Here is a 21692-nt window from a genome sequence, read left to right as displayed (position 1 = left end):
TATCTGTTAGTTAAATCCAAATCAGTCACTGAGATTCTCAAGTGTCCGCGCACTGTACTAACAGGTTATCTGTTTTAAATATGAGCAATCATTTCCTTCTCCGATCAGTGAAGTTTGTTACTAACAGTATTTGCAGAAAGAAGGTTCGTGCGCCTGTGAGAGTAGATGCGTTACCTGCAAAAATAAAAACACGACCCCCGCGCGCGGAGAAGAAGCAACGGTAGCATCACCAAGTTGTGGGCAACGGTGATCCGTGGCGATAGAAATATCGAATCTCCAATTCAGGGCGGACAATAAACAACACAACAAAGAAAACCTGTATTTTTACTAGAATCTCATCACAGCACATGCCAAGGCCTCAATGCCAGGTTACAGGCCACCCATCCTATTCAACAATGCGGCACCTGCTGTTACCAGTTCTCTATCCAATCAAACCCGCTTGCCCACTCAAAACAACGTATAATTGTTTATAAGGATGATATGTGATGGCCAGTCTTTTCGAATATATAGATAAAAAAAAGCACTCGAGCACTTGAGTGCGGTGCTCGAGTGCTATATTAGATAGAGTCATCAATTGTTTGTTGCCAGCCCAGCAGCGGTCATCGCTTGTCGCTTGTATAATTACTTCTTCAGCACCAGTACACACCTCCCTTACTGAGTTATATTAAGCCTATTCCTAATTCCCATCCTAGTCTTCAGTCGTTCGATCTCACACATAGGCAACTCTTAGATCGGGGCAATCAGAGTCTGTCCCCTAATACTGTTTACATCAATTGCCTATTTTTATGACACTCTAATTTTGACCGGCATCAGCTTTTACTTGACCCTATCTCAGAGTGATAAAATGTGCATAACTGCATAATTGTGGTACATGGATTGGTGTGCTCTCAATAAACTTCTCTTTTGGCATTCTTTATATGTAGTTGTTAGTCCGTATGATTAGAGATCACAAGTCTACCTGACTGCAGTACTAGTGAGGGCCAGTCAGCGCACTTTAACCGTCCTTCAGGTTGGCGCAATTTTGCAGATTCCATAGTTTGTACACCTAGTTAATCTTTAACTTTTCTATATAACTAAACTAGCTGAGATCATCTATAGTACACTGACGTCTATCATGGCCCAAATCACTCCATAATCACTGCATGTTGGTGGCCTATGTGGCCTGGATTGTACATCTCTATGTTACGAGATCCTAATCGGGGCTTGTTATTATGTATTATTATGGATTATTTTGCAGCAGATGTCTCCCTCACCTACCTCTTCCTGTTCCTCGTGATCCTGAACCTAACTACCAAAAATATACCACAAGGTTTCCCACGTACGCTAACTACCTCACCCAGTGAGTGCCCTCTGGTAATTGATTCTTGATGAAATGGTATACCCGCGTCTTATTCACAGGGCCTGGTATATCTCTGGCTGCTTCTTGCGGATTATCCAGGTGCTTGGTGGTGATAGGGTGCTGCTGTCTATGGGATTGCTGACCATGGAGACGCGCTTGAAGCTGAGATACAGAAATGTTGAATTAACCCGCCAGCAGTGCAACCTTTGCTTCTTTTTTTCTTTCTTTTTGGTGTTAAACTAGGCACTATTTCTGACTACAGTCGGGAAGATGCGCTGCTTGTTTACTAATCATATTAGTTAAAGTTAAGGAGATGAGGCTAGGCGAGTGCTGAACTCCATCAGGAATAGTTATGTAGTAGTAGTGGTAGTTCAATCCAACCGTTACACTGGCTTAACATAATCAATTCAAAGTTGATTGACTATGGCCTTATATACCAGCCACCAGCAAAGAGGACTGTGCCTTGACGTGATGAGGCATAGAATCACATTAACATTTTGACTCCATGCTCATCAATTGTATGTCACTATTGATAGCTACCTAGGTAGAACACATAAGTTAATGTTCCATTAAGCTGGCAGAGCTCCCATGACATTACTTTGACTATAGCCTAACAGTGATCTTGTGTTGACTTTGGTGAAGTTCTTGTTACAACTGATTCAATCAACCATGGTCTGTTTTTTAGTCTAGCGGTATCTTTGAGGCCCAAATCTTTGAAATCTCGTTTTTCTTTTGGTGCAACGGTCAGATTTTATTATCTCTTCTAGGCGCAGATCATAATACGCTTCTCCTCATCACAATGTAACCGACCATGCTGTACCTTGTCAACAGCACTTGGTATTGTGAATCCCACCTAACTGCATCATAATGTATATATACCTCGCCCTTGACGATGGATATTGTATCCTCACGCCACCATGTTCTACCACCATATCACGTGGATCGGGGCTTTTTTTGTCACCCTCATACTTGGGCCAGTCACCCTTGGGCCGGTAAATGCTGCACCCACAGATCGTGATGGTAAGGGTCAACACCATCTACTCCGCGCGGTGTGGCCCCCTCCTCAGCAGATCTCGTGGTCTGGCTCGGGGGTCTCGCTCAACGGTGCTGTCACGATCGTGACTGGCAATTCCACGGACCCTGCCACGATAAACACAGTCAAGGCAGCCGTGTCTTCCGCCGGTGGTAATGCGGTCCTTTCGTCCCAACCCACCGACAATGGCGCGCAGATTCTCATTGGCACCGAGGAAGAAAACAGCGCTGCTGCTGTCGTTGCCAAGGCGCTCACAGGCAAATCTGCGAATGACCTCGTCGCCGATGGCTACGTCCTGGCATCTGGCAATTATGAGAGTCAGCCGAGCATTGTCCTTAATGGTGTAGACAGGCGCGGCACTTTCTACGCCTCACAGACTCTCCGCCAACTTGTTGATGGTCACCATGTTCCAGGGGTCCAGGTGCGTGACTGGCCGCTCATGCCTATCCGTGGTTCGATCGAGGGCTTCTACGGCGTTCCCTGGTCTCACCAGGCGCGTCTCGACCAGTACGTTTTCTACGGCAAGCACAAACTCAACACCTACATCTACACCCCTAAAGATGATGACCTCCTTCGCGCCCATTGGCGCACTCTTTATGGCGGCCCCGCTCTTTCCCAGCTCAAGGAGCTCATCGACACCGCCAATACAAACCACGTCGACTTCACCTTTGCTCTTTCGCCCGGCTTAGACTTATGCTACTCGTCCGACGCAGACTTTAATGCTACTATCACCAAGTTTAACCAGATTCGCGAGCTCGGTGTCCGCAGCTTCTACATTGCACTCGATGACATCCCTCTCGAGTTCCACTGCGAATCGGACAAGCAGAAGTGGAACAACGCGGGAAAATGGCAGGGGTTTGCCGACTCGCAGGCCTACTATCTAAACCGTGTTCAGAAAGAGTACATCGAGCCGAACGGTTTCAAAAACCTTGAAACCGTCCCAACCAACTATGCTGGCAGCGAGCCGGACCCTTACAAAGAAGAGTTTGGCACCAGGCTGGACAAAAAGATTCGTATTCATTGGACTGGTGAAGGAGTCTTCAGTGCCCAGGTAACCGTCGCAAGCGTCGTACAGGCTGGTTCGACCTATGTCACCGACAATCTGTACTTCTGGGACAATTTCCCTGTCAACGACGGCATGCGTGAACGCCTGTTCCTCAACCCGCTTACCGGTCGTGCCCCCGACCTGTACCAGCACCTCCTTGGCTTCACCTCCAATCCGATGGAGCAGCCGTATGCCTCCATGCCCGCGCTTGCCAACTACGGCGACTACACGTGGAACGGGCCAGCGTACAACGCCAACGAGTCGATGGCTGCAGTCCTATGGGAGCTTGCGGGTAGTGACCAACTCGTCCACGACGCAGTCGTGGCGTTCGCCGACCTAAACCAAAACTGGCCATACCGCACCCCTGAGATTCATTCGCCCCAGCTTAACGAGGACATTGCCGCTTTTTGGGACGTCCGCAGCGCTCCTCCGTCTTCTACTCTTGATAGTGGAAAAGGTACCGGCCACGACCAAGATAAGAAAGATGGCACCTTGGCGCTGCGTAGCCGCCTCTCACTCCTCACCACGCTCCCCGACCTCCTTCCCCGTATGGCTATGAAGGACTTCGCCTCGGATGTGGCACCCTGGTCGACCGTTGCCATGCAGTGGGCGAACGCCTGCCAGCACTTGATCGCTATGCTTGACGCGCTCGATGACGGGGACAAGAGTACGGCAGACAGTGAGTTCAACGCTGCCCAGGACTGGGTTGAAAAGACAAAAGCCAAGACCATAAACGACCGTAACAGCCAGGGTCAGGATCTCCCCAACTCGATCTCCCCGATTATCGGCGAAGAGGCATTCAACACGTTTCTTGGCAATGCCACAGCCATTTATAAGAGCCAGTAAATCGATCAATCCGTGTATTAAGTATTCCTCAATGCGGATAAATTCCAACACTTTACACCGTGAATTTGCCAGGGTGCTGCTGCCATTGTCTGCTGTCTTACTGTTTTACGTATTTATACCTGTTGGCTGCTTTCAAGTTTCCTTTGCTTGGCTATTAAGCGAGGTTGTAGCTACGGGTATAAACATTCTTCTTCTACCTGCTATTCTTCCTCTTCCCTGCTTACCTCTCCATAGTTGAGACTCTCGTTGAATGCTATCTAGTTTAGTTTTGATTCTTTTTCCGTAGACTGCTAGCTGAGCCCATCACAAAACCACGGAATGAGGATACAAGGCAACCTTGATAAGGAAACACAAAAGAACCTTGTTACAAAATCTTGGTTAAGAGACGAGGGACGAAGTGGAGGCACCTGGTGATATATCACATCGACCCTTTGATAGATCATCTATTTGCTTTTTCTTTGCCCCTTATATAGTCTCAGAGACATCCGCCCACTAGATACTAGTTCTCTAGACACAAGAATCAATTTCTGGCCCTAGATACCATCTTCTTGCACACGCTCCTTCCTAACCGACCATAGTCTATCGTTATTCGCGGGCTTCTATCGTCTCATTCTAGCCTCTTGAGCATATCGCAATATGTTTTTCAACAGGCGTCAAATAACACGATGCAACTAACCAACACAATGGGCTACTACTACTACTGCTGCTGCTGCTGGTAATGGCTCATACTGGGTGGAAGATCTTGAATCCTTGTCCCCCAGTTGCTCTCCTTCTCACCCAACTCGAGCTCGAGCACACCACCCTCCATAAAGAAGTCGTGGGGAAGCCAGTTCTGCGACCAGTGCTTGCCGTCCCGCTTGGCACTTTGGATGTAGATGGACTTGTAGTCCGGATCGAAGTTCTTATTGCGGATAGTGGCAACGTTGCCGGTGATGCTGTTGCGGAGGCTGACTTCTTTGAAAAAAGGAGCGCTGATGAGGTAGACATCCTGGCCGGGAACAGGCCAAAGTCCCATCATTGCCAAAACAGCAAACGAGCCCATCGCTCCGCTGTCGTCGTTACCCGGGAGGCCGGCGAAGCTGGTATTGAATCGCGATGGGATGTAGTAGTGCGCGCGCTTGGTTGACAAGGAAGGCCGTCCTGCATAATGATACTGGAAGACAGGCAGGAAGGCCTGTTCATCGCCGATATCGAGGATACTGGCCTCATGCAATAGATCCAGTCGGGACGTAAAGTTCTCGGGACCACCAAGATTGGCGATCAAGGACGCCATATCTTGAGGAACGTAACTACTCCCTGTTAGTACCATTCCTGTTACACTAAGGACTGGAGGTGTGTGAGCCAGCTGAGCAGGGCGAAAGGCCAAGTACTCGCGTCAGCCTGTCCGAAAGGGGCTCGGGGACTTACGTGGTGTATAGCCAGGAACTCCCTTCATATGTAGGCCCTCCGTTAGGGTCAAGGTAACACGATTCATGACCTATGAGGGGAGAGCAAAAGATAGGATCTCGAAGCGCCCAGGTCAGGTTCAAATAACGAGGCTCCAAAAATCCAACAAATCCGGTGTCTGTGCCATTAATGGCCGACCGCTGATCTTTCTTCAGCAAATTCCTCCAGTTGGAAGCGCGTTCAATGTACTTCTTATGGTCCTCGGGGTGTCCCATGTGCTTTGCCATTTCAGCAACACAGAAGTCATTGTACGCATACTCAACGGTCCTCGACACACTGCGGGTGTGCGTGCCTGTCCCGTCTGGATCATAGTCATCCTCTGGGATAAAGCCAAGCTTCTTCCAGCTTCTGAGCCCACCGCGGCCCTCGACATCCCAATCGGTCGGCTCGATTTCAGCGTCTTTCACAACCGCCTCGTACGCTGTTTCCCAGTCGATATCGACGACCTTCTTCAAAAATGCGTCCGCAATCACCACATCGGCGTTCGAGCCGCCTTGAGTGTATCCCTTGCAGAGCGACATGCGACAGTCGGGAAGAAATCCTTCATGGCGATATATCTCGAGTAAACTCCGGACCATGCGAGATTGTGAGACGGGGTCTATCAAGGTCAGCAATGGGTGAATGCTGCGGTAAGAATCCCATATGCTACATGTTATTAACGTTAGACTAGTCTCCTAGAACGGGGTGCTTTGACGTCTCTGGCCGTATGCTTACCAGTAGAAGCTATCATAATATGGTTCATCACTCTGCCAGAGCGGGTTCTCTCCAGTATAGTCCTGTGGGCTGATCATGGTCCTGTACGCGCCACTCCAGAAGACCGTTTGAAGTTCCTGGGAGACCCCATCGGCGTCGACGGAAATCACGTCCAGTTTTCGTCTCCATGCATCCTCAGCTGTAGAGACGGTGTCTTCGAAGTCAAAGTCGGGCTGCTCTGTCTCTGCATTGTGGCAGGCCTTGTCCACGCTCATGAAGCTTATACCAACGCGCGCCATTATGGAGTTGTTATTGGGCGTGTGGAACCGGGCAAATGTTCCGGCGGAATTACTGGATGCTGATACAGTGCCTGATGGGTCCATCGAGACACTTTTCGGATCCGTGGCCGCACGATTCTGAGTCCAGACACCCGTATCACGGAGCTCAGCGCCCTTGAAATCGACGCAGAAGTGCGCATCATAACTGCCAATTCCGAAGCTTGGGCTAAATGTACCATTTCCGGTGAGCCGTCCAGTGGAAGGGTCAACCGAGGCTGAGCCGTTTGTTCGTGATTGAGGCAGATCCATCAGGTCAACCAGAATGACTGGACTGAGAGTAGCAGAAGCATTGTTGAATTGGAAGCGGTACAAGGCAGAGTGATTTGTGGTAGTCATTTCCGCATGGACACCATTTGCAAGGTCAATACTGAAATAACCCGGTCTCGCCTGGGGGGAATTCTTTAGCCACTTGGTCGCACGATCAGACTGCTGCCATTTGCACTTGTTCAAATCTTCATCGGGGCAGCTTGGCTGAGGAAAGATTGGGAAGTTTCCCATGGACGGGGAACCGCCCGTACCATCGTCATGGAGATGGCTAAATCCACCGACATGGCTATCATCCACAGAGAATCCGCCTTGATTCTCCCCATTATAAATGTCTGAAACGGCCTTTGCCATTCCAAAAGGAAGTGTAGCTCCTGGAAATACGTGACCTAAGACATAGACGCGTCAACATGCATTGGTTGTAGCATCAGGCCTAGAGACCTCGCAGAGCCAACATACCTCCATCGGATGTCCCAATCAATGGATCAACATAATTTAAGACATCAACCATAGAAGCAGAGGATTTCTCGGCGTAGGCAAGAGCAAGGAGAGAAGCCGAGGCAGCTTCGAAGAGCTTTCTTCCCCATGAGAGAGAAGGCATGTTGATAATAGTTCGATGTATGAGGAACTGGCCAACCAACGACCATAAGAAGAAATGGAGAGAGGGGAGCGCAGATGACAATTTATTCTTCGGATTTCGATTTAGTAACAAGGTGGTTTAAGCAAGAAGGTAGTATCTTTGACATGATTGAAATCCCCCGCTGCAACATCATCCTTAGCATGTCGGCGGCATCAACCGCGAATGCGTGTTTTTTAACTTTTCCATGATGCCCCGGGGGCATTAGTGTTGTTAGGGTCAGCGTGCGGAGAAACCATGTGGGGAAACATCAAGACATCATCCTTCGAGGAATAAATAGTAGAAATCGGTTCTCTGGTTCTCTTTCAACAATGCTCTCGGGCTGTTAAGACACACCTTTTTTTTATTTTTTTCCCTTGTTTAGCTCTGACTAATTCAGAATTTCCTCTCTATAACCATGACTCTCTCGTCGACGGCCCTTGCGCTAGTCCTGACCCTTGGCTGTGGAGCTACAACTATTGCAGGACTTCGCGATAACATTGCGGTTTCACGAAAGGACTGTCCAGACTATACCTCATACTCTGCGGCTCGCCAGTGAGTGGCCTTTCCTTGTAAACATTCTGGGACCTTATAGACATTATATCGAGCAATCAATTGGGTTAACTTGTCCTTACATCCCAGCCCTCCGTATAGTGGCGGTCCTCTGAACCTCCCTTTCCAACGACCAGCAGAGGAATGTCGCACCTTCACTTCGTCAGCAGTTGAAAATGTCATTGAAGATGTCACATCACGCATGATAGACAAAGATCTGGCTCAATTGTTTCGCAACGCATTCTCGAACACCCTGGATACAACCATCCGATGGCACCGGAACGGCTCGACCACGGAGGACCCGTTGTCATCGAGAAAACACAAGGTGGATGATTCCAAATGGCAGGGACCGCAGACATTTGTAGTGACCGGTGACATTAATGCGGAATGGTTGCGTGACTCCACAAGCCAATTGTCGGGCTACCAGGCCCTGGCCAGTCAGGACCCGGCTCTCCAAACACTCATCCTGGGAGCTATTAATACGCAGGCTGAGTTTGTTACTCAGTCACCATATTGCAACGCCTTCCAACCACCTCCTCCTAGCGGTCAAAAGCCTGTTCCAAGCTCACAGAAGGACACAGTCCACCCAGAATATGAACCATCAGTGGTATTTGAGTGCAAATATGAGCTTGATTCGCTGGCTAGTTTTCTCGCGTTGGGAACCGAATTCTATGAAAATACAAAATCTACTGATTTCTTGACCAATCGCTGGTACAAGGCACTGGATACCCTCCTGTCTGTTCTGGATGCTCAGTCTCAGTCAACTTTCGACGCGCAGAACCAGTATGTCCCCAACCAGTACAGGTTCCAGCGCGAGACCAACATGGGCACGGAAACCCTTAACCTGGAAGGAATTGGGAATCCATTGAATGGAAGTACCGGCTTGATCCGCAGCGCCTTCCGTCCTAGTGATGATGCAACTATTTTTGGGTTCTTTATTCCCCCAAATGCTATGATGGCTGTTCAGCTGCAAAAGACTGCCACGGTTGTCAAGGTGGCAGGAGGTCATGAAGACCTGGCCACAGAGCTCCAAAAACGAGGTGAAAGCTTGGAACAGGCTGTTTGGGACTACGGAGTCGTGGATCATGCCAGATATGGCAATGTTTTTGCCTTTGAGGTGGACGGATATGGTTCCCGTGTGATCATGGATGACGCCAATGTCCCTTCATTGCTCTCGCTGCCTTTACTGGGATTTGTTGAGCAGAGCAACTCTGTGTATCAAAACACTAGAAGGATGATCCTAGAAAAGACTGGCAATCCATATTACATGATAGGTTCCGCGTTCCGTGGTATCGGTGGTCCTCACAGTACATTTCCCTTCCCTTACCTTCCTTTGTTGCTTTTGTTCTTTTCAAAAACTAACAACTATACAGCTGGCTTCAAGAATGCCTGGCCAATGTCCATCCTTGTTCAGGCAATGACTACAGATATTGACTCGGAAATTACAGAGTGCATCAACCTCGTTCGCAACTCGAGTCTTCTCGGGCTTGTGCACGAATCTATCGACGTGAACGATATCAACAAATACACCCGGTCGTGGTTTGCATGGGCCAACTCGCTTTTTGCACAGGCAATTCTCAAAATTGCGGCCGAGAGGCCGTATCTGCTCTTTGGGGATGGAGCGAGGCCGTATGTTGTTTGATAATGATATAACGTATTCAACAACGGAGCGTTCTACACCATACCACCTTCCGTCTCTGTTTTGCGGTGGTTTATAAAGTGACGCTGTTTATGACTGGGTGGGTCGCTGTACTTTGCTGGCGCTCTTGTATGTCCAGACAAAGGACTGCTCCTATGTGACGATAAATAAGATCTTAGCATGTTATTGGATTCATAGGTTTTTATCTCTTGACACCTGTTTGCTCTGATATACAAAATAATTCACGGCAATAGTTTCTACCTAATTTTGTTAATAAGTTCCTATGACACTAGTTATCAGTAATCAAGACAGCATAATTATACAGAGTAATCTGTATGATAGAAACAGAGTGAAGGAAAACTTTATCACTGAGCAGTAGATATCAGCAGCAGGAGTTAGCTCTCTCCTTGCATTACTACATCTGGTGATTTCAAGTCACCAGAGTGCTAGCCCAGGACCCATGTATGACCTTGGTTTACCCCGTATAAAACCGGCATTTTGACTTTGCGAAAACCAAAGTCATAAAGCGATTGAATAAACAAGCCGTAACTGGCCGTGGAGAGTTTCGCGAGCAAGTGGGGGGAGATTATCCTCAGGAGCAAGATAGAAACAACACCCATCCTCTGACCAGCACATGGCTTCATGATTGCGCCGATCACCAAGAACCCTATAATTACTTAGTTTTATGAGGCGAAAGATATTCAAGATAACATCCTCGCGCTATAAAAATGAACTTTGAAGCATGCATTTTCCCTGGAGTATGACTTGTTTACTTGTAGGCTGTTGGAATGAGGGAAGTTTCGTTCATCTGCTCCTGTACTAATGACTGGATCAACACCCTCCGTATCACACCTTCGAACCATTTCTTCTGGGTTTGGGCTGGCACTTGGGAGACTGGATGGGTCATTATTGCGCATAGAATCACCGATTTATCAGCACTTACAAGGCTAGAACAGCTATCGCCAGAATTTCGGCCGCCATTCCACGTTGAATTCATGGTCTGTCGAGCATTTAAGCTTGTATCTTGGAATATACAGGCAACCAGTAAATGATAGATCCTTAAGCAATCTTCCAGCAGAACGATGTGCTTAATAACTATAACATAACGTGAGCACCACCTTCTGTCTAGCTGGCTTATAATAGCAAAGCTTCGTTAATCACTCGCTGAGTATTGATTAGCTCCTGCTGTGTTATCTTAATAGATCAAAGCTCTCCTTTGTAATCTTTATTATCAGGCCAGGGTGAAAGAAAACATCAAGATCTATCGGAGCGGACAAGATCAAAATTATCTACAGAAAGTTCGACATGAGAGTCCCTAATCATTATCAGCGATGATTCACCAGATTATGGCCCAACCAAAAAAATTAATGTCACCCAAGTGATTAAAGGGCCATCTATCACCCATGACACAGCAGTTCAGAAGAGATTCTCCAGATTTCTCTCAAGTCATAGACTAGCTAAGCTCTCACCTCGGTAAAGAGCAATGCTGTGCCCTGATTCCAACAAAGATAGATGATCTTTAAGCTTGGAAGAATATTCCAAAAGCCATATATTAATCAGATCTAGCAGCTGTAGATCTTGTATATCATGCCAGCAAGTTGCAAAGTCAAGTATTGTTTTCCTATCCGGCGCTATACAAGGTTCTTAGTTATTCTCATTACGTGGTAGTAGCATGACTCTTGTCGCGGAAGAAAGAGCCAGTAATTAGTAGAAAGAACATAAGATAGAGCAGCCCGAGGCTCTGATATATAGACTGTGGCACTATCCACAAAGGCTATGATTAACTGTAACTAAAACTGTAACTTAATACTTTTAGTCTTTAGACCAAGACTATAAATTTTTATAGTTTAATTATAGCCTTTAATCTAGAATTATAATATAAGTTTGGTTAACTAATACTCAGTATCAATATCACAGTGCTTCATGAATTGCTAGATAGCAATGATATACTATTAAACTATACTTAGCTTGTTATACCTGTGATAATAATATAAGAATAATACTGCCTAGAATAATCAGCATGACTATATACTTTGTTAAGTATTTAGATATTTTACTAATAGAGTTAGTAGCAAATTATAAAAGAGTCTCTACTATTATATAAATCTACTAGAGTCACTGATAAGAAAGCTCGCGTGACACGAGTAATTACTTATCCTATTTATTATATACTTATTCTACACTCCTGGTCGCGTGACTAAAAGTAGCCTCACCTAGTTACTCACCCAGATAATACTTATCCACCTTTTAACCGCGTTCAAGCCACACGCCTGCCGGTTAGTAGCATGGTGAGTGACCGCATGCGAATCCCGGCTGTTATATGTTTTTTCATTTTTGATATTTTTTATCATACCTCTGGCTCTCTTCTATCTGAATACTGGGTACAGTGCCCTGCTGTGATGTACTCCTGGAGAAAGAATCATGAGGACCTAAGATAATATCGGCTTGCCGTTGCTCCTTTCCGCACCACGAACCAACAAAGCCCTAAATTTAGCAAAACCCAAAGACAACGATCTAATGTAGAACTCTTATTCTTTCACCACTAGACCAAAAACACCCATTGACGAGTGGTAAGGGCTTGAAACTATTGATATCCAACAGCTAATTTCAGACAGCAAAAAATGGACAAAGAAATATTATGTAATTCCCATAGCATCTGGCTAGCAGATTTAGAAGATGATGTGTACAAATAAGTATCTATTTACTGTTTCCCATTAGCGATCTCATCGATCATCCAATCCGGGAGTTCAACGCCCTTGCTCTCGCCCTTCTGGCAGTCAAGCTCGATGGCTAGATGTTGCAGTCAGTAAGCGAGTGACATGTCATGGTGGACAGGGGAATAAAGCAAAACTCACCACTAGCGTAGAGGCTGTAGGTATCGGCGTTCAGGACGGCTTTATCCGCCGAAAGCTGGACGAGGTCGTTGTACTTGTACGCGAAGTCTCCGGTGCCCGGGCTGTAGACAACGCTGAGGTGCGAGAGCTCGTGGACCATGGCGGTGCCTTGATCAGTGCCGCCGCAGTTATCGGTCGCGGCCACAATCTTATACCAGTCCGGGCAGGTAACGACCTTGTTGCTGCCAGAGAGAGCGTAGGCGAGGACACCCTTGCGGCAGACGCCCTGCTTTTCGTCATTGCCGCAGTTGAAGGTCACATTGCCGCTGCCGAAGTTGGAGGCCTCGTTGGCGATGGCCTCGAAGCGGGCGGCGACATCCTGGCGGGATGCGGTGTCGGTGGTGCGGAAGAACTCTTCGAAGATGTTAGCGTCGCCATTAACGGCGGCGTCGGCGGCGGCCTTGGCGACAGAGGCGGCGCGTTGAACGGCGGCTTCGACCACGGCCTGTTGGCTGGTAGTGCAGGATTCGATCTTGAGGTCAGACTCGCGGCGGATCATCGGGGGGATTGCATTGGAATAGACGGGGGTCAGCAGCGCAGCTGCGGCGAACAGGGCAAAAGTAAATTGCATTGTAAAGAGCGAATATGGTATTGTGTAAAGAGCGAATATGATATCGTGTAAAGAGTGACTGAAAAATGGACAAATGGACCTACTGATGAGTAGAAGAGAGGAAGGGGATACTAAGGTATTTAAATATACGCCTTCGAACTGCGCTCACCCTTGGAACATATCCATTATCTATGGGGGCTTGGGGTTAGTTAGTTCATCTTCTTCCATTCCATCACCAGGCCTTGTCGTAGGTCTGAATAGATGAAATTAGATGAAACTATGGAGTAACTAAATCTCGAGTTAATCTAAATGAATCAATCCTACAGGCGAGGCAATCTAATAGCCCCTGATGCAGTGGCTGATCGACATAGTGCTTGTAGCCGCCTGAGATGTGGCCTGGTTTCAACGCCCTGTTTCCGGATACACTTTTTCTTAGCATTTCACGGAAAGAGGCCTTTCCCACAGATCTCTGCCAAGATTGGGTTAGCAGTTAAGCGCGGTTCAAAACAGAACTGGAAAAATATTTAGTGTGGTTCAAAGAGTCACCTTCCTGATTAAGAGCATGACCCACACTACCTGAGTCATGCTTAGCTATATCATCTTCCTCTAGAAGTGCTCGTGTAGTCTGTAAACACACCCTGCGTGGAGCCCCTAAAAGTACCTAAGAACCCCTACAAAGAATATTACGAGGAATCCTACTAGAATCCTACTGGACCCTACTGGACACAAGGGCTCTATATAGCTGCTTTACGGGCTATACACAGATATCTTCGCAAAATTCTATGCGAGTATCATCTAGGACTCTTAGTGCGGGTACTTTGAAGGAGCCTAATTTTTTGAACCAGGCTCAGTATATGTGGGGTAATAATATGGAGTGGTTCAGGGTTTTAGCGCCATGTTCTGAATCGCGCCGAGTACTAGTTTAAACCGTGCTCAGTTATAACCCAGCCGAGATCCAACGAGGCGCACACGAAGACACATTCGTCATGGCATACAACATAGTAACTAGGGGTATCGAGACCAAAATTGCCGCCCGCAAGGCAGCGAGATCCAGGGACGCAAAAGATTTTGATTCCACGATACTCTATTAAGCATCAGCCTCCTACGTTGATTGAAAGCCCATTTTAAGTGGAGATGTTTTCGGCATTCGCTAAAGGTTTCAGGGGTGCTCTTAGCAGTGGACCCCTCCTAGTGACATCGGCAATACAACAATGTATCGCAACCTCCTAAGCGCTAAATTTATGTGAAACGTTAAAATATTCCTCAAGCCATTGGCCCCCACAAGGGAGTGGGCCACCCCAAAACACATAGTAAATGTGATAAATCATAACTTGATATATCGGTTCGGCTGTCAGCTATTAGTTTAACTGAATTGGTTGCCTGGGGTGTTCCTTTGTCGGGTTTACAGAAAAACTGATACCGAACACTTCGGCTTCAAGCATCCCTAACAGCCGCCAGCACCACTCACACCTATGGGTCAGCATCACCACGATGTGCGGTGTCCAAGTTCCCGCCTTTTATCCCACGTTTTGAGTCGTTCTGAGTCAACATGACGGGCAATACTACCATCGCAATCAGCAAACGGGTTGCCTTATCCCTGCAGCAAGATAAAAGGCCTCCTTGATAGAACACCTTCCATCCCTCGATCTAGTGAGGTTACAGAATGCGCTGGAGGTGGATACTTATTCTTGGGGAACTATTCAACATGGTCAATTGCACCAAAGCCTAAGTTTCTATGTCATACTTGCGATCTTCCCCTTTTCAAAAAGGCCTGTTGGTTGTCTATTCCCCCGTTCGACTGGCCACACGGAATATACCTTCTTGGTCATTTTTCGCCCAAGGTATCAGAAGAGAAGAAAAGCCCTTTTGGGAACATGAATGGTTGGGGCCTTTGGTTGATAGGGAAGATTCCGTAGAGTCAAGCGACTACGGACCCTCTGATCAAGAAGGTGAGGTGAATGATCAAGGTGGAGTGAGTAATCAAAAAAAAATATTTATCGGAATGTGGCAGGACGGTGCTGTGGCACACCGTTCATGAGATTGCGCCGACAGCCGTGCGACCTAAGAGCATGACATATCAAGGCATACATGTCATCTCCTTCGATTAAACAGGGTTTCTGTTGGTCATTACCGGCTATCAATCCCCTAAGATATCCCAATTAAATTTTACATATCTACATAAGAAGCCGTTTCTGCGAAGATATATTAACTTATTATATTTGTATAGGATAACTTACGTTTAAAGGTAGTAAGATGATTCTGCTAATTCTAAAAGACTGCAAGTATATATAATCTTATACAATCTTATCTTTAGGGGTTGTCATGAGTGGATGTGCAGCGGCACGCGCAAGAGCTTATATACCGATATCGAAAGACCTGTGCGCACACTTAACAGCCGTGTCGTTGGCTGATGCTATCCAGCAGCCCATTTATCGGTTATATAATTCATTCATTAGAATGAACAAGCACATACGACCATAGGGTGTGGAGAACAGGGCTTCCCGTCCGCTCAGCCGTACTTAAGCCACACGCCGGCCGGTTAGTAGTATGGTGGGTGACCACATGCGAATCCCGGCTGTTGTATGTTTTTGTTTTTTTTTTTGCTTGTGGGTATAATCTTTGGGTAGCCATGCTTTTTCGACTGATTTACACTCAAGTAGTTAGTATAGAGATATCTAGACGTTGGGTAACGGAACTGCGGGCCTAGAGTATGGAACACAAGACAATTTTTATATATAGCATAGAGGTAGAAGTGTTATGATATCTTCTTGTAGCCGAGTGATATTTGATTTCCAAAATATACTAAATTGTATCTAGCTTCATAGAAGACAGGGAATATATAGCAATTTGATATTTGCATGATTCTCGAACTATTGTATATATTATCACAAGGGAAATGGCAATAAAGTGCGCTATTCCTATATTGACTAGATGGAACGCTACGGACTTTCGATAGAAATGCGAAGATATGTGTCTAAGTATGATAATTCTTATAATTGATGTAAACAAGCAGTGGCCTCCAGTATTCTCTAATGTCTGATCTAGCGTCTAAGAACTGGCCTGACACCTGCATTGTCCTGTCATCATCTATTAGGGTTATCAGGCTAGCCATGCTAACCCCATCTGTACCTGCCTAGGGTTGACTAGTTCCATTTCCACTGGGAATCTGTGTGGGAGACTTTCTTCAGTACCTGACTCCATGCTTGAGTACTCCATGCTTGAGTACTCCATGCAGTAATCATAATATGGTCATCTTATCAAAGCTAATGAGTGGCCACCAATGCTCTATGCATGAGAAGAGGTTTCTTCGGCCACTCTAACGGTCCATGATAAACGCCTCCATAATATTCTTCCGATAAGGTCGTAGCTGCGATTGGCTCGAGTATGGCCCTTTCAGCCCCCAAGGCTGACAGCTACCCTCTCGACCTTCGTGTGGGCGGGGCAGACGTGGTAGCGTAGTTTGCCCCGCCTTTGCGGCTGGATGATGGATTCAGGCCGTTGCGTATAAAGGGCAGCCCGGTTCCCACAGGATAACTAATAAGAGTTCAAAAAGCGCCCACGGAAAAGAGAAACCTGAATTCAAAATTTCAACAGACACAATGGCCAAGGAGCCTGAGAAGGAAAGGGCCCCCGCGTCCGTGAAGGAGATCTGGGAGAATACCATCGTGCGCTTCCAAGAGCGCACGGGCCAAAGGCTGGATGGTGTCTCACAGCGTCCGGATGACCTGCGAAGACTCCTCGACGCGCATTATGCGGCACAGGCGGACGGTAAAAGTGTGTCGAAGGCTAAAGCGACGGGGTTCCAAATGATACATTGTATCCAGCTGCTGGGTGGGATTGCGTCCCAGGGTGCGTCCATGGTAAGTGATAACAATACCGCATTGTCTGTGCTATAAGATCGTAAGAAGGGACGCTGATCTAGACTTTAGGCTTTCGCCCCGGCGGGACTGTGTTTCAACGCCCTGTCCTTTCTTTTGGATATTCCGAAAAAGGTCCATGAGTTCCATGGCGAGATCGATGCTATCTTTGCGGAAGTCGGTCCCGCTCTTGCCCAGTTTCGGATCTACGAACGGATGGAAGACAGCGCCAAGCTGGACGAGGCTCTGCTACTGTCCATTTACCAGGTCATGACGAGTTTCGTGAACCTCTGCGCCGACTGCATTAATATCCACCATGAGGGTAGATGGAAAGGCTTCAAGCGCAATGCCAAACGGATCCTATTGGACGATGGGTCTGTGCAGGGCGAGTTGACAAATTTCAAAAAGCTCACTCAGGACCAGTTGAACGTCCAGGCAACTCTAACTCTCGAGGCTGCAGTGGAAACAGGCCTGCACGTCAAATTCATAAAGGCCACCACGCTCGAGATTGATACAAATACGAAGGCCATCAAAGGTGACGTGACTGGACTCGTGGAGGCGGAGAACAAGCGCACATTGGAAGGCAACCGAAAGCGCATTTTGGGTATCATAAAGACCAAGCTTGGGCTGCAGGATGACACAGCAGCCGCGATTATCGAGGCCCGTGATCGAATGTGGAAGGGCGCAGTGAAAGATAGCGGAAAATGGTTGAACGAAATTGACGCATATAAGAAGTGGATTGACAGTAGTAGCACAGCAGAGCCCCTGCTCGTCTTGACCGGTGCGCCTGGAACGGGAAAGTCTATACTGATTTCTGCGATTGCGGAGGAAATCAAGTCTGGAAACTTGCCTACAAAAGCTGAGCGTAGCTTGATCGGATATTACCCCTTCGCCATGGGGGAGAAAAAAGGAGGAACTGACGGCGATAGACGACCACTGGAGGCGGCGATCAAGTCTATCTGTGTTCAACTGGCGGAGCAGGACCTAGCTTACGGGAGGAATGTGTGTACTATGTGCAGTGAGCCAGGGAGAAACGAAAAGTATTTCAGGGACGCCGGCTGTACAGATCTCTGGGCGACGTTAAGAATAGGAATGCCGGGGGAAAATACGACGCATTACATCCTTCTCGACTCGGTTGGCACGCTCAGCGCAGAAGACCGTGAGCGGCTCATGAGGGTAATTCAGGAGGTCAAGCAGGACGGGTTCAGCCGCGTTAGAGTGCTTATCAGCTGTGAGCCAGGGGTGTTCAAAAGGGATCAGCTGCTCTCGTCTCGGATTAAAACGATCGACATTACCACATACAACGAGTTTGACGTCAAAGCGTTCATTAAGGAGGAGCTGAAGAGGGAGTCCCTCTTCCAAGGAGCAGATGAGGACTCGCAGCGTCGGAAAAGGATGGTCGAGGAACTACTCCTGGCGCGTTCCGACAATACCTATTCAACAATCCAGCAGGATATGCGCAAAGTCAAAGATATCGTCGTGTCAGGCGGCACGGAGGAGGAGCTCAGCCGGGTCTTGCACGAGTCGAGTACAGATCCACAGCACCAAGTGCGATTGGATATCGAAACATTGGAAGCGACGCTCAAGCCTCGGGAAATTGAGGAGATCAATGAGCTTATGGTATGGGTGGTGGCTGCAGATCGTGATATGCTTTTAGATGAGCTGGAAGCGGCCTTGTTCCTCCGATTTAACGCCGTCTCTCTTCAGCCACTCGGCGAAAAGATCATCGGGAAGTACTCCAGACTCTTCAGCATAGTTTCTACGACGTCTAGTGAAAAGGCCGTAGTACTCAGAGAGCACGTTCGAGACTGCGTTGTTGTTCAACGAGACAGACCTCGCCAGTCCGAAGATAACCCGAAGATCACGGCCACTATCAGCATCACAAACGCAGACCACAAGCTGGTCCAGCGGTTCTTTTGGGACTTGAATAATCACTCCTTCCTAGGTGGATTTACGTTTCAGTCCACAGCCGATATGACTAACGTAGGCCAGCGGAAGATCCAGGTGAACGAAGCCGACGCTCACCTGGAGATTGTCAGACGGGCCTTCCATTTGTTCTTACAACCAATTATCGATAAAAGGGGGAAGGCGCTAGGGGAATACTTGATGAGTTCTATCCCATTGCATCTCAAAGCCCTGTCCGAGGTAACTGGTCTCGACGAGCTCCAGCCGGCAGATAAGCAGTTCATTGGATCTAGCGTGTATGATTTGTTCAACGACGATAACATCATCGAGCGAAATTGGGAATTCTGCTCGATCTGGGCTCCATGGTTCTCCGGTAATGACCAGATGGACACGTTTTGGAAATGGCTAGACGACCCTGTCGCGATTAGCCGCCTAGGGCCTCGGGACAAACGATGGCTCGAAGACTGCAAGAGGGACAAACATCGCAATTCAAGCCTGTTGACTCCCATGATGACCATGCTTGCTCGGAACTGGCTACAGAAAACCGAATGGAGCGTCACGGGGCCATTTTTATGGATCCAAGGGTTCCTAACGTTGGTAAGTGCTTGTTGAATCCCATTGTTTGCCTCAGTCTAATCCTTGCCGATCTCAAATGTAGGGGGCCGAATCACAGCGCGATGAGGATGGCCATATGTCTGAGGAAGTTGAAGGCTTCGACGAAGATGACGGGAGAATTATGATTAATCCCGGGGAGCCCCCTTTGGAATGTATCGCCAGATGCGAGCAATGGTGCAAGCAGGCTTTGAAAGTGCCCGAAGTGGACTACACATGGTGTATGCGACTAGGCGACACCTACGCTCAATTTTGGGATTACGCTGCTGCGAGTGAGCATTACAAGAAAGTATGATACTCTCAATCCGCGTAGAATGAGCCGAGACCTAATGAGAAATCAACAGGCTACCACGATTCTCCAAGCTCAGGACCCCGTCAACAAGGAGCAGCTACGAGAAGCATTCAAAGCTCTAAGCAGATGCGCAACCGACCCAGAAATCTCTTTCAAATATCTAAAGGAAGCCTCCAAGTTGGATGAAGATAATATGGAGGTTCTTCTTGAGGTGTTCCGACAATATGTCGCCATTGGACAAGAGGACGATGCGCGTTCTATCATCCAAAAAGCCGTTACCCATAAAGTTCCAGGAACGGCGTCTAATCAGCTGGTGCATATGTTAACATCAACCGTGCGTGATGAGAGGGGCACATTGCTCTTATTCAAGGCAATATTTGCCTTGGTCTCCTCGTGCGCGGGATTGTGGGAAGTCTTCCAGCATGAGATGGAGTTGGCAATTGACACTGCGCGGGCGGAAGCCAAAACTGATGAGATTGCGATTCTGCTATTGCAGCTGGGCAGAGCCAGGTATTATGTCTACAGGAACTCTGCTGAGCAATTAGCCATCTCCGCACGTCACCTGCGCGAGTGTTTGGACATAGTTAGGGATAACACTGTTTCGGAAGGCCAAAAACCGCTTTTTTTCATCGAACAGCCAGCCGCTATCCACCTGAGCATGTTCTATTTTGAGAGATGCATGCAAATGGACGAGGAGGACCTAGAGACAAACGTGGGGTTATTACGGCAAATTCACGAGAATAACCCTGTTTTCGATGGCCCCAAGTCAGTACTTGCAAGTCTATACTCGCTCAAGGGACGGACGGGTATGGCTCATGACATCTTTCGATCCGATATGGTGGAGGTATTCAACATACTGGTTGATGACATCTCGTTCAATGATGTTGACGGTTTCACGATGCTTCGTAACCTTCTCGACCGAACTGGGGATTATGAGAATGCTCTGCGAGCTGCGTTGCTGTTTCCGAAAAATCAATTTGATGAGGCTGCCATCGAAGGGCTTCTGGCCGAACAGGAGCCCGTGGTCGCAGCGATCGGCGCAGAACTCGTGGAGTTCTATCAGACTAATTGTCTACACAAAAAGCTACCTTGGGAAAAGCTTATGGAGATCAAGGCGGAAGTGGTCAGATCAGCAGACCGAGCAGATGCAGTCGACGAGGAGCAGGCGGCTTGCTATAGGAAAGTCGAATATATCTTGGACGATCACGAAAAAAGAAATGACTGGGGGATTGCTTGCGCCAACTGCAATCGGTGGTGGGATTATGACCTCGGCCTTCACGCGTGCAAATACTGCTATAATGTGGATCTTTGCGACGCCTGCTGGAATGATATGAGATCGGGCAAGGCAGCCCACTCTTTGGTTTGCAGCAGCACACACGAGTGGTATGACTTACCGCCGCTCACGGTGGAACAATATTTCCGTGCGTGTAAAGAGCTAGTCTTGATGAAGAACGACGATGGAGACGAGGAGTTGGTTTCTGTGTCGAAGTGGCTGGGGACCCTGTGCGAGGAATGGGGGCTGTCAAAGGCCGACTGGAACTTTGAGTAGTAGTCGCACTCAATATAGTTTGACAGCATATACTACAATAGCCCTAAGTATATCGCGTTACTGCCTCTTTAACTGTCACCTATCTCTGAATGTCCTCTGGCATAGGCCGTGCTTTCTTTTCGCAACGTCTATGCTACTTCAAGGCTGAGTTGACCGAAAGTGAAAGAACAAAGTGGACAGAAATAAATTGATTTCAAGATTTTTCATCGTTTCTGAATTGCC

At 47.7% G+C, this 21692-nt stretch overlaps 5 protein-coding genes across 5 annotated transcripts; 3 read left to right on the top strand and 2 right to left on the bottom strand.

Moving 5' to 3' along the window:
• Positions 1–2256: 2256 nt before the first annotated feature.
• BDW47DRAFT_126120 (beta-N-acetylhexosaminidase family protein) lies at positions 2257–4263 on the top strand (the record flags this gene model as incomplete). Its single annotated transcript, XM_024816501.1, has 1 exon — positions 2257–4263. The coding sequence occupies one exon, from the start codon at positions 2257–2259 to the stop codon at positions 4261–4263; it is 2007 nt and encodes a 668-aa protein (XP_024671669.1).
• Positions 4264–4960: 697 nt separating this feature from the next.
• BDW47DRAFT_131917 (GH92 family glycosyl hydrolase) lies at positions 4961–7605 on the bottom strand (the record flags this gene model as incomplete). Its single annotated transcript, XM_024817425.1, has 4 exons — positions 4961–5552; positions 5671–6354; positions 6424–7393; positions 7464–7605. The coding sequence occupies 4 exons, from the start codon at positions 7603–7605 to the stop codon at positions 4961–4963; spliced, it is 2388 nt and encodes a 795-aa protein (XP_024671668.1).
• A 433-nt stretch (positions 7606–8038) lies between these two features.
• On the top strand, positions 8039–9814 carry BDW47DRAFT_131916 (glycoside hydrolase family 125 protein; the record flags this gene model as incomplete). Its single annotated transcript, XM_024817424.1, has 3 exons — positions 8039–8175; positions 8263–9479; positions 9546–9814. 3 exons carry the CDS (start codon positions 8039–8041, stop codon positions 9812–9814), a joined length of 1623 nt encoding a protein of 540 aa, XP_024671667.1.
• Positions 9815–12512: 2698 nt separating this feature from the next.
• On the bottom strand, positions 12513–13276 carry BDW47DRAFT_126117 (Metalloprotease; the record flags this gene model as incomplete). The annotated part of the gene is made up of 2 exons (XM_024816500.1): positions 12513–12601; positions 12667–13276. 2 exons carry the CDS (start codon positions 13274–13276, stop codon positions 12513–12515), a joined length of 699 nt encoding a protein of 232 aa, XP_024671666.1.
• A 3578-nt stretch (positions 13277–16854) lies between these two features.
• BDW47DRAFT_131914 (uncharacterized protein) lies at positions 16855–21518 on the top strand (the record flags this gene model as incomplete). Its single annotated transcript, XM_024817423.1, has 4 exons — positions 16855–17115; positions 17185–19614; positions 19676–19918; positions 19974–21518. 4 exons carry the CDS (start codon positions 16855–16857, stop codon positions 21468–21470), a joined length of 4431 nt encoding a protein of 1476 aa, XP_024671665.1. The 3' UTR covers positions 21471–21518.
• Between the last annotated feature and the right edge of the window lie 174 nt (positions 21519–21692).

Source organism: Aspergillus candidus, assembly GCF_002847045.1.
Source record: "Aspergillus candidus strain CBS 102.13 unplaced genomic scaffold BDW47scaffold_25, whole genome shotgun sequence".
Classification (NCBI taxonomy): Eukaryota; Fungi; Ascomycota; class Eurotiomycetes; order Eurotiales; family Aspergillaceae; genus Aspergillus; species Aspergillus candidus.
This window is presented reverse-complemented; position numbering and strand designations above follow the sequence as displayed.